Here is a 15,783-nt window from a genome sequence, read left to right as displayed (position 1 = left end):
CTTCCGCTTAATGCTCTTGAAACAAATAACATCTGCCTAAAAGTATGCAATGCTTGTTTGCATGGGTGAGAAGAGGCAACAAAATTTCACACACACAGGTAAGTTAAGTGTCCGCTTCAGCAATTCTGCGAGCCTGGTAATAAAAGTGATCGTGGCAGATGCGAATGGAAAAAATTTGGCGCCAGGGAAATTTGGAATTTTCTGTACTGTGGAAGGTAATTTATGGAAAACCCTTTCATGAATTGATTGATTTCTGCGTCGCTACAAGGGTTAATCAGTTTATCGATAGTGACTGTCAATATGTGCATATAACCAAGCGAAGTTTATAAATTTTGTTTGTTGCATTACGCAGCTACTTACTTGACAATGGAGCGTTGTTGTTGTAGCGATAAGGTTGCTCCCCGAAGGCCTTGGGGAGTGTTATCGAAGTGATGGTCCTTTGCCGGATACAGATCCGGTACCACAGCACCATTAAGGTGCTAGCCCGACCATCTCGGGAACGATTTATGTGGCCACATTAAACATTCAGGCCATCCCCACCCCCCAAGTTCTATGAGGAGATTGGGGTCGTCAGACCCTCGTCTGTTAGTGAAACAGGATTCGCCACGGATAGGTGAGGTTCACAATTGAGTTTGGAGAAGCTATATATTGCGCTGGCAACCTGAAAGATTGCGCTACACGGCCCCTTGAATCTGGTATTTTAGTCGCCTCTTACGACAGGCATACCTACCGCGGGTATATTCTGACCCCCTAACCCGCTGGATAGTGCAATCTTGAAGCAGCTGTATGTGCGATTGCGTTGGCCTGCCACTACCAACAACCAACTCGGACAAAGAACAAAAAGTAGCAGCATTTATTGCGTTTTTCAGTCCAAATTTTTAATTCGGGTGTATGAAATAAGTTCTTTTTTATATTATCACTACAATAAAATTCAATACAAATCGTATAACAACAAACTGTTAACAAGCATTAATTCAAGTTTCCTTAACATCACCGGCTACAGCAGCGCCATCTTCACCCATAGCATCATCTTCACTGTTCAGCGCCAAATCTTCCAACATTTCAGCTAATGTGATATGCGGTACGCTATCATTTCCGGCGTTTTTATCATTACTATCCACTGACAGCGTTTTCTTTGCATCACGATATATGTTAATTTGCTTACGATAATCCACATCCTCTTCCAAATCTTCAAGAAATTCATTGAAGTCATGTTTACTACGTTCATCTGTCGCTTCCTCAGCTAAATGGCGCAATTTCCAAATCCGTTTATTTGCGCGTGTCTGACGATCTGCATAGCATTTGCGTACAAGGACAACATCGGGTATTTGATCAGGGTTCAACTTCTCGAATTCGGTGTTATTCAAATTCGCCTCGCCCAAATTATAACCCATCACATAATCGCCTACTTTCAGTATATGACCCAAATGTGTACGTGTATGTATTGTATTATCGTTTATTCCCAGCTCAGATGAGCGCACTACCCAAACATCGCATAAAACGTGACGGAATGATATTTGTCCTTGTCCAGGTAAATGCTTTCTATCCTTATCCATAATAGGCTCGATATCCATAACAACATATTCAACCAATTGCTTTGGATCACATAAAGCTTCAAAGGGATTACGAAAGTACAGTAAGCCCGGTAACTCGCATATTTGAGCGCTCATAGGATCGATTAAATGTATGCCAGTTGCCACTTTGTATACTAAACAAATGGGCGAGAGGTTGCCCAATTGTTGACGCAATTTCTTTGACAAACAGACAGCGCTATCTTTTGATAATGGTGCTATTTCCACTGACCATGTATATTTGTAGTTATAATTGTTGCTATGTATATCATGTGAAATCAAACGTTTGGATGTAGACACCTTTACCGGCACCATATATTGCAAAAAATCGAGCATTTTCTTAGCATGATTGAAATTGGAATAATAGAAATCTAAACCGCCATGCAACGGCTTTATGCCCAATGTATTTTCATGCGCTTTGTGTTTCAAAATCAGTTGCTCCAAATAGTAGAATGTCTTTTTGTTCTCAGCACGTTGACGAACTTGTACCAAGCAATGCCAAAAATCTTTTGCTTCGGTACGATGACAATCATCGCACATTTGATTTTGGACAGTGAATTCTACAATAAACACCTGCTCTAGTATGGTGCCTCCAGATACTTCACCATGTACTGTCAATTTGACTTTTAAACGTTTCGAATGTGGCTCGGTCCATACAAAGCCAGCATCCACCAATTTTACTTCCTTCAAACCTTTTAACTTTTTTAAACACAATGCTAACAGTTCTCTTGATTCCAAGGCTGCTGAAATCCACTCACCTGGCGGTTGTAAATAACGTTCACAGTTGCGACAGAAATGTAGCACTGCTTGTTTGGGTATATTTTCTGTAATATCAACATGATTACGGAGACATGTTACACACATATTTGATGGATTTGGTTCGATTGGCACGCCACAATCACAACACAAAATCATGGCCGTTTTTGAAGGTAGCGCACTTGGTTCATAATACTCCATTGTGCGTTTTTGCTTTTATTGAATCTTTATAGATTTTTTGAGTCCTGTTTTCCACGCTAAATTCACAGCTTTTTTATGGCCTCTTCTCCAAATTTTGTTGTGAAACACGTGCCGAAATGAAATATTACAGCTGGTTGTGTCAGACATTGTGAATGATGACAAAGTGTGATCTCTTCTGCATAAACGTCAAAATTTCAAAGTGATTGGATCACCTGATTCGTATTTGACTATCGCTGTCTCATTCTGTATCTCTTTCTATCACCCGCTGACGATAGGCGCCGCCATATTGAACAGCCTGTCAAAACGCTAAAAAGTAGCCATGGTTCAATTATGTACAGGTTGGCTTATGTCATCAGCTGATTTTATTTATGTCATTGCATGGTCGAAGGGATTGTCAAAAGGAGATGGCAAACTCAAAATGAAACCAACACATTGGCAACATTTTACTTACACATACAAAAACTGCTAAGTTTTATGTTTCCATTCCATACCATTCGCACCAACACCAATACACAGATTTTGACAATTTGAACAGACATATTTTGTTGCTTTACAGATGAGCCAACCTGTATATAGTTAAACCATGAAAGTAGCCATATTCAACAGCATTGTAAATTTTACCAAGTAGCGCAACTAACAGCTGATCGGTGAAAATTCGAACATTCACACGCACAGTTCTCGACTCAGTTTCAAAAAAAAACTTTAGATTATTTAACTCAAATTTTAAAGTGAGATAATCCTTACGAATTTATGTATATAGAATATATAAGGCGTTTTTGTTGTTATTAAAACAATAGTTTTATTTATATTAAAGCTTTTATCATTTTTGTTTAAAACATTGAAAAAACTCCGAACACCATTCCTTCATTATATGACATTCGACTGCCTAGTCCACTGCCTTCCACTCTATTCGCAACATAACCTCTGTTTAAGCTGCCAAACTATATAGTAAACAATGTTCAACAGCCTGTCAGGCAGTTGAGAGATAAGAGATCACACTTTGTCATCATTCACAATGGTGTCAGATGCAATTGACAACAAAATCATCAACTTTTGCGTTGCCAACTATTGTTAGACAATTGCGAAATAATTGCCGACTTTCAGTGAGTTTTACAGATCCGGCTCACGCTCAATTCTCACGGGAATGCTCTGGATCATTGAGAGACTTGAGAAGCAGATGTCGTGAAATTTTCGCACACGTGAAATGTGATAGGTAGATGCCGACGCTGTTTTTCATTTAACTCATACGGCGAAAGGCTAAGCAGCGACATCTTTTTTTGAAAAAGTAGGTATATTAAAGGCCGCGTTGCCAACCTAAAAAGAAGTAATTAACAAATTATCTGCCTCACAAATTGAACCAGACTTCTATCTGGATTTATCTGGCTCAAATCGTTGTTGTTGCATTTACATGCAAAATTATTTATCTGGCTCAGGATTTTGCCACCGGATGATAGCTAATTGCCGTCTTTCAGTGAGTTTTACACATCCGGCTCACGCTCAATTCTCACGGGAATGCTCTGGATCATTGAGAGACTTGAGAAGCAGATAAGAAATTTTCGCACACGTGATGGTAGATGTCGCCGCTGTTTTTCATTTAACTCATACGGCGAAAGGCTAAGCAGCGACATCTATTTTTGAAAAAGTAGGCATATTAAAGGCCGCGTTGTATTTGTATTTGTATTTGTATTTATTAGGCAATTCATCCCAGCACAACAATTTGACAAAAATTATTTTACAGTGCTAGTCGGTAAAAGGCATAAAATAGGAACAATCTAATCTTGAAACTTAAAGCTAATGACTATGGCTAAGAAAAGGTTACAACAAATAATATATTTAATAAATAGTAAATAGATAAATAAAGGAATGATAGAGTACATTTGCTTAGAAGGAATCAGTATTTTAATTGTCTAGGTTATTATAGAAACTTGTTAATTCTTTATTGAAGAGCAGAGCATTGCTTATAAGCCTAAGTCTAGAAGGGAGCGAGTTCCAAAGACGTATGGAATTAATGAAGAACTGGCGATCAGATATTAGCATACGATGTCTGAAGTGGGTAAGGAGAACAGATCTTGACGACTGGAGAAAATTTAGCCTCCGATACAGATAGTCAGGTTCCTTCATATATATTAATTTATGTAGCGTAGTGAGCGTTTTAAGTTTAATAAGGTTATCGAAAGAAATTTTTAGCAACCTGTGAGCATGTTGAGAGACGTGGTCAAGTCTTTTCAACCCATAGACGTATCTAGCAATGTTGTTATACACAACATTAAGTTTCCTCTTACATACATAGTCACAATTGGAGTAAACCTCACAACCATAAAGGAGCGTAGGTATTAAGTACGCTTTTGCTATTAGTAGACGAATATGTAACGGAGTAAAATATTGTGTAAGCCAGAGTGTACGAAGCATCCCATACACTTTTCCCACTGTGCGGAAGATGTGATCTTTCCATGTCAGGGTTTTGTTAAAAACTATACCTAGATTTTTTGCCGTGTCAACGTATTCTATAATAGTGTTGTCTAAAATTAAATTTTCCATTCCACTTTTATCTAGTGACCTTCTATGAATGACTATACATTTCGACTTCTTAGGGTTAAGACATAAGCCGTTCATAGAAGCCCACGTACCAATTTGACACAAATCGTAATTTAAGTTATTAATACATGAACTGGTACGATCACTAGGACAGCACATATACAATTGTACGTCGTCAGCATAAATGTGAATATTACAATACTTGAGAACACCAGGCAAATCGTTTATATACAAAACAAATAACAGGGGACCAAGGATTGAGCCTTGTGGGACTCCCCTTAAAACACTGACGAAGTCAGACTTTCTGCTACCAACACTTACTGCCTGAGTTCGGTCGGCCAAATACGATCTGATTAGGGCTGTTGCACAGTTGGAGAAATTAAATAGGTTGTCCAGCTTCTTGCAGAGAACGGTGTGGTCGACCGAGTCAAACGCTTTTGAATGGTCGAGAAGAGTCAGGAAAGCAGTAAAACTTTTGTCAACTTGTTCTCGAATATCCTCTATCACCGATAGGAGCGCCGTTTTACAGCTACGATTTGACCTGAATCCAGACTGGGAATCTGTGAGAAGGTTATTATTCTGCACATAAGTATTTATCTGGCAGTGCAAAATTCGTTCGACGACCTTGGAAAGGAAAGGCAGAATAGCTATAGGCCTATACTCCTTGTTTTGCTTGGGGATTGGGATTACCTTAGCAACTTTCCAACATTTGGGAAATACACAGGACGTCAGCACAGAGTTAACCAAGTAGGTTAAGTGAGGAAGGATTTTAGGAAGAATTATTTTTAAAAATTTCGGACATATACCATCGAACCCCATAGCATTAGACTTTACTGAAAGAATGGCTTGAACGACATCACACTCATCAACACTAGCAAACTCAAGAGGACCAAAATCAACATTAGCGCGAATACAATGATTATCAGCACATATATTGTCAGTTGAGATTGGCAGATTTACAAAATTTATATTTATCTCATTAATGTCTACATCAGGGAGGACAGAAATATCACATTTGGATTTTCCGATACCAATATGTTTAATCGACTTCCAGGTTTCCTTCGAACTCAAAGCAGCACTAAACTTGTTATTATAAAATTTCTGCTTAGCTGACCTAATGGCTTTGTTTGCAGCGATCCTAGCTGTTTTGAAGCAGTTGTGAGCCTCCAGGGTTTTGTATCTTTTCCATCGTGAGTAAGCAAGGTTACGCTGGTGAATTAAGTGTTTTAGATTGGCACTAAACCAAGGGGTATTATTGTGTGTAGCAGCTTTGAGTTTCACTGGCACATAGTTGTCGAAAAGCCTAATGATATGGTTCTGTAGGAATGATGCCTGATCATCGACCGATGTCAGTGTACGAATCAAGCTCCACTCAACCGACTCCACCGCTGCATTAAGGGAACTGTAATCTATGCTTCTAAAATCACGATATGTAAAGGAACATTGTATGTGTGACGTTTGGAAGTTGTAACTAAGAAATATTAGATCGTGTTTTGAAAAGCAAGATGCCGACAATTGATCGTAGTGGAGCAATTTCAGGGGATCATTCACAAAAAATAAATCCAGCAAAGAAGAATTTGAGTCAGTAAAGTGTGTAGGTGAAGTTAAATTGGTGGGAAAAAGTCCAAGAGACTCCATACTTAGCTTTAGAGTTGAGTCGACGAGAAGGTTGGAGTTGAAATCCCCAGCGATGATTATATTATCATAGCTTATAAGTAGAGGCTCGAGAAATTCAATAAAGCCAGAGAAGTCAACTCCACGATTAGGTCTGTATGCACAGCCGATAAGAAGCCTTTCATTATTTACAGAGAACACGTCTACGAACACATATTCGACAACCTTAAAAGAAGTAATTAACAAATTATCTGGCTCACAAATTGAACCAGACTTCTATCTGGATTTATCTGGCTCAAATCGTTGTTGTTGCATTTACACGCAAAATTATTTATCTGGCTCAGGATTTTGCCACCGGATGATAGCTAATAATTAGTAGTTCCTTAACAATCAGAAACTACAGAAAATTCACAATTGTGAAGCGATGTGATAAAACCAAATATCAAGTGGAAACAAGAAACTTCAAATGTGTATACATTTAAATACAAAAAAATGTTAGGTTGCGTTGTTTCATTTTGACGTATTGACAGCAGTCAGCAGTACAATACACAATAGCTTTGTTCGGGTCATTGTGAATTCATACAAGTGGCGAATGTTTGATAAAAACGTTCACAATAGTAAACAGCCCCGATCACCTGTTCAATCGCTGTTCAATTACTTAAATCATTAGCTCAATAGTGTTTTTCAAACATTTTTGTAGACGACTGGTATATTGCTTTATTTACATATTTTTAAATGTTTGCAGAGATGGCTGCTCAAATTTAATCTATTAACTTGATTTTAGAAATGAATATTAATATGTAGTCTTATTTTCTATATACACATTTAAAAGAAAAGCTGATTTAAAACACAAATGTGAAATTCATGGCACTTCAATTTAATAACGGCGAGCAAAAAACAAACATTTATTCCATTCTCTGGCCATTCGCGACAGCCGTTCTCCCTGTCAGCTATTATTTGACAGGTAGGTATGGCAATGGAAGACGAGAAAGATTTTTCACTTATAGGAAAGGAAGAAACTTTTCTTCGCTTTAAAACAGTTTTTTAACATAACTCAAGATTTTGAGTGTTTGCAAAATCTCCTACCCAAATTAATGTGCTACTCGACGAGACCTGCAAGAAAAACATCATTTCCCAGATATATATGGGGTATTCACGTGAGCCTAGTTATCAGCTTATATGCTTATGTGGTATATTTTTTACATTACTTCCAAAAACAAAATATACTAGAGCAAATAATTTATATTAAGTTGATAAGCTGCTGGCGTGAATACCCCAATACACTTCTGTGTTTTGTTATGTAGCTGGCTTTCAGTGGTAAGACAGAGGTGGCGTGTGGCATGGTGGCAAGCCCCTGCTAGCTCGTCGGACGGAGTGGGGTTTTGCGCACCAGCCTTACCAACAACTACACTAACAAAAAATTAGAGTTCATGCCAAGTTCTAAAAAGAAAAGGGGAAAGCTGAAAGAGATACGATAGACGTAAGGGGAGCAGAGAGATAAAGGAGGGGGAAATCAAAAAAAAGGGGGAAAAAAGGTCTAGTCAGGTGGAGTCTACCCACCCTCTTCGCGTATCTTACGCGAAGCCATGGGCGCCGTGCTGACTCCTCTAATTTTACGGCGCCCCCAAACCTGACTCAAGTCTGGCTGTCTACAAGTATATTAGGCCATCACCCCTATGTCCCCTCTTAAGCCCAGAGCAACACCCACACCAAAGATCCTAAAATCAGCCCTCCATTGCAGTGACTAACGAAAAGCTCAACTCATAAAATTCCAACTCATTACAAACATATCTTTATTTATAATTTTTAAAGTTAAACCTATCTCCTACTAAGTGTGATTCCTCAGGTATTTTCACAAAAAAAGGAAATCTATAAAAAGCTAAGATTCTAACAATTCCTTATTATAACAATTCCAAAAATATGAATTATTAAAAAAAAAAAAAAACAAAATGAAAAAAATTTGAAAATTAGTCGAAATAACAATATGTTAACCAAAAATCCAATAGCTATCGCTTTTAACAACCGATATGCAAGCAAAACCTGCATATTGTTTAAACTTGGTATTTGATACCAAAAAGACAATACAAATATATTTGATTAAAGAGAAGTTACCGAGAAAAATAATCTGGGGTACGTGAACAGGCACACCCTAATGGTTGCCGTATCTATCTATGTCTTTTAATATCTTTAAAATTACAAAAAAAAAACAAATTCATATATATGTGGCAAAAATTCAAACGCTAAGCAAAAATTAGAAGTAAATCCCTGACCTAGGCTAAGGCATCAGATATATCGGTCATTGACATATATGTAAAGAAATGGAACACAAATAGTATTGTCAATTTTCTCACTCACCTGATCTCAGCACATCAGCATTGTAGGCGCCTTCAAGCTGCGGGGACCTGTGAGGAAGGGAAATTTACATACATATGTCTTTGCCTACTCATAAGGGGGACTCATGTAACCGTATAAATGCCTTATAAAGTGTGTAAACGTATAAATTTATCTAGTGCGTAAACGAACTGTCAAATTTTGTATGAAAAATCATTTACACAATTTGTATAAATTTACGCGCACATTTCATTGTGTAAACGCGGTAAACTCAAAGGAATGCAACCTTGCAGACATTACAGCAGGCATTTTCATCAGAAATCTCCAACGTCAGCAAGTAAATGCGTTTTAGTTTTGATTTTTCACTTAATCTTGGCAATTTTTAATCTGTATAACATCAAAAAAATTTTGTTCGGCAATAATACAGCTGATAAACAATCAAGTTTATCAAGAGTATTACTAGGTGCGTTCATATAACAGCGTGTGTAAATGGATATAATTTTGCACCTTATAAGTTTATATGCTTTCATGATTCCCCCTATAGAAAAATACCATTTACTGTCTGAGCTAAGGTTCAATGAAGTTTTTAAATGTCACCGCGATCACTCACTCGCGATCATTGTTTACTATATAGTTTGGCAGCTTAAGTAGAGGTTATGTTGCGAATAGAGTGGAAGGCAGTGGACTAGGCAGTCGTATGTCATATAATGAAGGAATGGTGTTCGGAGTTTTTTCAAAGTTAAAAAAAAAATGATAACAGCTGTAATATAAATAAAACTATTGTTTTAATAACAACAAAAACGCCATATATATTCTGTATACATAAATTTATAAGCATGCCTAAAGCGTACTGATGATGAAGGCTTAGCACCCTTCGAAATGGATCTATCTGCGCAGCTATGGCAGGTTGTCTGAAAAATTTTCTACTTACTATTCCAAAAACAAAATACAATTTTTCAAATTTAGAAAAATTAAAAAAATAACAATAATTATCATTAGAAAAAAAAAAATTATTGTTCTGGCCTTGACAAAATACAATTTTTCAAATTTAGAAAAATTAAAAAAATAACAATAATTATCATTAGAAAAAAAAAATTATTGTTCTGGCCTTGAGCTCGATTCGAACCTTGAATAATTTAATTTAGTTTAATTCCAATGACCTTTCAAAAACAAAGTTTTTATCTATTTCAATTTCAAATTTATTTCTAACCGGTGTTGTGTAATTTACTTTCGATTTCACTTTTAGCAAGATTACTTCAAATTAATATTGATTTTATTTTAATTCAATTTAATTTTTGATTTTACTTTAAATAAATTTAATTTAATTAATTTTGGATTTTATTTTAAGAAACTTTATTTCAATTTACTTTTCGTTTTTAATTTAGATACTTTTTATTCGGTTTAATTTTGCTTTTATTTTCAATAAATTTATTTTAATTTAATTTTGGTATTTTATTTCACATAACGAACTTTAGGTTACCACTGCTTTTATTTCGAACTAATTTAATATAAGCTACTTTTGATTTAATTTTCAACACATTAGGTTTATTTAAATTTAGATTTTATTTTAGGCAAATTTAGTTTAATTTCTTTTTGCGTTAATTTTAAATAACTTTAATTTAATTTAATTTTGATTTTACTTTAACTAAATTTAATTTAATATAAATTTTATTTTTCTTTTATATTAATTTCATTTTTAGTTTAATTAACATTTTTTTTCCAAATAAATTTTATTTTTGGTTTAATTTTGAGTTTTTTTCTTTTCTTATTTTTAATGCTATTTTTATTTTTTTTCTATTTTTATTTATTTTATTTTTATTTTAAACACTTCTATTTTATTTATTATTTAAATTTAATTTTTACCTTACGTAGGTCTTATTTGCTTTTATATTTTATTTTAATTAAATTGTAATTTTTAATCAAACATTTATTTTATTTGCAATTAAATTTCATTAAATTTCCATTTGATCACAATTTTTTTTATTAATTTTGATGCACAATTTAAAAATGCTTTTAGTTTACAACACGTTTTGGTTCACACACATGCATTATTTTATACACAAAAATCCGCTTTATTAAAAAAGGGAATTTAAAGATGAAAAAAAGGTTTATATAGAAGTGAGTTTAATATAAGTGCAAATTTAATTTATTATCAAACTATTTAAAACCAAGACACAAAAAGGAAATTTACGATTTATTTTTATACTTGGTGGAAATTTGAGTGTCTTAAATTCATGCAAAAAAGGTTTTATTTAAATTTAAAGTGAATAACCAAAAGGATTTTATTTAACAATTTTTAAATAAAAAAATAATTTTTATAACTGTGTTACTCTTACCAGTGGGTGGATGTTGGAGGGGTTTTTTTATTTTTCCCTGGGTTTACGGTTTCTTTAAAAACGTGTTTAAAAAGCCGCTAAAACGGTACGACCGTATCGGTTTTTTTTCACATAAAAAAATATATATATTAAATTTTTTTTTTTTGTTTTGACTTGACTACTTTCACACGCGACTTTTCCGCAGCATGACCACGCACAATTGAGACAACTTTTCTAATGAATTTCTGAGTTTCGGTTAAATCTTCACATACCCGTATCTAAACGGAATTCCCTACATTTCACTCAAACACACCGCACACACATACGTACTTTGCTTTCGTTTTTCCACACGCACACACCCACGCATGTGCTTTCGTTTCATCACTTGAACACGCCCACGCATGCGCGTAGCAGCATCCTTCCACTAATACTGTGCAATACGTCTAGATACCGGGATTAAGATACTTTTGTGTAGAATGCATATGGTTTGGTTGCTGGTGATGTTTTTGCCCTTAAGGCTGGCGTAACAGTTTTGTGTAGAACTGTGTTATTTATTATATTTGTATATATGTATATCCAAATCAAGTCCTAATTTTTGTTTAATTTACAGATGCTTTAAAAGTTGATGGCACCAATGAGCGCATATATAAACAAACTATACGATAAGCATTCAAAACGCAGAAGGGTCGCTTAGCGAAACAAAAAAAATATGACAATATAATTTAACAAATTAAAAATAAGGAAAATATTGAAAGTGCCGTTAGTACATAAGAAGCCACCAAAGATATACTTTTAAGAAAAATATGGACTTCGCATTTTAGTTTGTTTTTTTTATCCTTTTGACGTTTTTTTCTCAAATACTATTTCTGTTTTTTTATTAATTATAAGTATATATATAGGTTAGGTTTGTGGATGCTACTTAAGTTTTTTGAAGCTTTTTTGTTGAAATATTTGATATAAATTTAATAATTTCTAAAATAATAATTTAATAAATAATAATAATGTTCTTTGATATGTGTTAAATTACTATTGTTGTACTAAAAAATAATTACTTTTCTTATTGTACTAATGAATTTATTAATAAATGAAATGAAATAAAAATAAACATTTTACAAATGGTATAAAAGAAAATACATAATTTACTTTGCTGTTACCCTGCCTTTGACTTGTAGACTAAGTCGTACAGTGATTCTGTTCCAATAGCACTTCCACTTCAGATTTGTGTATCGTAATGCGGTGACCTCTCTACAATGCCGATTACAATTGCATAAATGTAATGTGTAATGTGTTCACTATACTTTACCACTTCGATTACAAGTACACGAATTGGTATAGGGGCTGTATTACAAGGTTCTTTTCCCTTTAGAAATCGTGTATCGTTATGCGGGTGACCTCTCTACAATGCCGATTACAATTTCAGAAAAGTATGCCTTAGAGTAATAAACATCCGAAGATTGTTCGGCTATCGTTTACTTACTCCATTACCAGTAATGATGGTAACCGCTTCCCAAGGCAGTCGGTTCTATGTACCGCAGCGACTCGGGATTTTTCCCGACCAAGGACTGTCATTTCAGTGTAACCCCATTTAATTTGTTGCGTCCCTCCCACAAATTGTCATCCTCCCAGCAGCTCCTGCCTTAGGCGGTGCCACTTTCCTAGATGTTCTGGTCTCCGCGACGGCAACCCACCGACGGGTTTCATTGCGCCATGTTGCCAGGTCGCAAACCGCAATCTACCGGGTACCCCAATGCTTGCCCAAGGACGCCCAGTCCCAGGGCCACAACAGCAGTTGCGGCCTCGCGTTTATCATACACCACTCTGTGCAATATCATATATTTGATCCTGGCATCTACATCCCTCCTGCCACCTGTTGCTCCAGTGGATACCGCCCTAATATTAGCGCCTTACTCACTGGCAACAATCGCATTATCTTAGGCGACTTTAATGCCCATCACGATCTATGGCATTCAAACTTGCGGGCGGACAGTAGGGGTGAGATGTTGGCGGATCAAATAGAAGAAACGACGTTCTGCACAATAAACGGAGACGCCCCACACGTATGGTAGGAAGCTGTCACAGTTCGCCGGATATCTCAATCGTGAGCGCAGAATTCGTAAACTGCGTCAACTGGCAGCCGATGGTGACATTGGCATTCGACCACCTGCCTATGCTTATTTCGTTCGAGCGTACCGCCGACTTCATCGTTACAGAAAAACGCACTTACATAAACTTTAAAAAAGGAAAGTGGGACGAATACAAATCTTTTACAGACAGCCTCTTTGATGCCCTCCCTATCCCGACTGATGCCCGCCAAGGGGAGCGTGCTTTCCGCAAGGTCATTGAATCCGCCTCGGCACGTTTCATTCCCGCCCGGAGAATTCCCGAAATTCGGCCCACCTCCCGGCGGAGGCCGCAAATTTAGCGAGAGAACGTGACCTTATAAGACAGCTCGATCCAGGCGACCCCCAAATAAGGGATATAAACCAACGCATCAGATTGCTTGTGGATGAACACAAGCGGGCGAAATGGGAGGAGCACCTAAGAGGTTGTAACCTCTTTGCCGGTGTGGGTAAACTTTGGTCCACCGTAAAGTCCCTATCGAATCCGTCTAAGCACAATGACAAAGTTTCCATCGCCTTCGGCGATAAAGTGCTGTCGGATTCGAAAAAATGCGCGAGCGCTTCCCGCCGTCAATATGTAATGCATTCTACGGTCGACAAAGATAGACGGAGGGCGAACAGACACGCACATAAACATAAATTCAGCGCGTCACCAATTACCATCACCGCCAGAGAGGTTGAAGATGCCATTGGTCACGCTAAACCATCCAAAGCAGTGGGCCCAGACGGCATAGCCATGCCGATGCTTAATGGCCTAGGGAAAGAGGGTTTCAAATACTTAGCGCATGTCTTCAACCTGTCTCTTTCCACCTTTGTCATACCCGAAAAATGGAAAATGGCCAAGGTGGTCCCGCTACTAAAGCGTGGGAAACCAGCTAACATAGGAGAGTCGTATCGTCCGATATCTCTCCTATCGCCAGTAGCAAAGACGCTTCAAGCCATTTTGCTCCCCTACTTCCAAGCAAATTTGCAGATAGCCTGTCATCAGCATGGCTTCAGAAAACTCCATAGACCCACCACCGCGCTAATTGCCATCAACACCCAGATAAATTGCGCTTTAAATCAAAACCCCCACCATACAACAGTACTCGTAGCGCTAGACCTATCAAAAGCTTTTGATACGGTCAACCATGGCACGTTACTGCAAGACCTGGAAGGGTCTACCCTGCCCCCATGTCTTAGAAGGTGAACCGCAAATTATCTGGGTGGTCGGCAGGCATCGGTGCAATTTAGAAACGAAACATCAAAACCAAGAAGAATTAAACAAGGGGTGCCACAGGGTGGTGTCCTATCCCCACTTTTGTTTAATTTCTACATATCTAAGCTACCTTCACCACCAGAAGGAGTCACTATCGTTTCATACGCCGATGACTGCACAATAATGGCCACAGGCCCAGGCCTACAGATCGATGAGCTCTGCAACAGAATAAACGGCTACCTCCCTGATCTCTCCAGTTTTTTCGCCTCGCGAAACCTGGCATTATCACCGACTAAATCTTCCGCGACCTTATTTACAACATGGACGTCTCAAATGTCGACCATTTTGAACGTCCACGTCGATGGCACTACGCTACTGACTGTCCTACACGCCAAAATCTTGGGTGTGACGTTTGATCAGGATCTACATTTTGGTGAGCACGCAGCCGCAATTGTTCCGAAAGTCCAGAGCCGTAATAAAATCCTCAAATCCCCTACTGGCAGTACCTGGGGAAAAGATAAAGAAACGCTCATTACTACATACAAAGCAATTGGCCAGCCGTTTACGTGCTACGCCCCAGCCAGCATTTTTTGAAAATTTTTATCAAAAAATATTCAAATATCATACCCCCAGATGATTGAAAAGGTTCAAATTTAAAAGTATTTTTTATTCGAAAATCAATGTTTCGTCGGGAGAAAAGTGTACCTTAAATGTGATTATTCTTGAATAATGATTTATTATTCATATTTCTAAACACTTTTTATTCATCTTTTTATCATACTTGATATTAGTGGAAGATTGTACTTTACTTCTTTTGGAATGACATTTGATTACTTTCCACAGTCATTTTTAGATCACATTTAAGAATATTTTTCAATCATATTAAATGATGGTTTGGAATCATTTGTGAATACGATTGTGATTCATTTTTCCATTATATTTAATACATAACTAAATGCTATATAAAGGTCATATATTATCAGTGGGTGAAACCATCCGGAAGCTCGGAAGTAAGCTTTTTTAACCGCAGGTAGTAATTAACTTGACCGTTGTACACACACACGACTACAACATCCAACATCATCTATAATCATCATCTTAGATCATGGTAACGATGTCACTTTCAAAATCACGATTTTACT

The 15,783-nt window shown here is 36.9% G+C and overlaps 1 protein-coding gene across 1 annotated transcript; it reads right to left on the bottom strand.

Moving 5' to 3' along the window:
- Positions 1-852: 852 nt before the first annotated feature.
- Positions 853-2,764, bottom strand: Nmd3 (60S ribosomal export protein NMD3). The gene has a single exon (XM_067778722.1). It carries the CDS (start codon positions 2,526-2,528, stop codon positions 975-977), a length of 1,554 nt encoding a protein of 517 aa, XP_067634823.1. The 5' UTR covers positions 2,529-2,764; the 3' UTR covers positions 853-974.
- Between the last annotated feature and the right edge of the window lie 13,019 nt (positions 2,765-15,783).

This window comes from Eurosta solidaginis, chromosome 4 (assembly GCF_040869045.1).
Source record: "Eurosta solidaginis isolate ZX-2024a chromosome 4, ASM4086904v1, whole genome shotgun sequence".
Lineage (NCBI taxonomy): Eukaryota > Metazoa > Arthropoda > Insecta > Diptera > Tephritidae > Eurosta > Eurosta solidaginis.
Note: the sequence above shows the minus strand (reverse complement) of the source record. Positions and strands in the feature narration are given on the sequence as shown.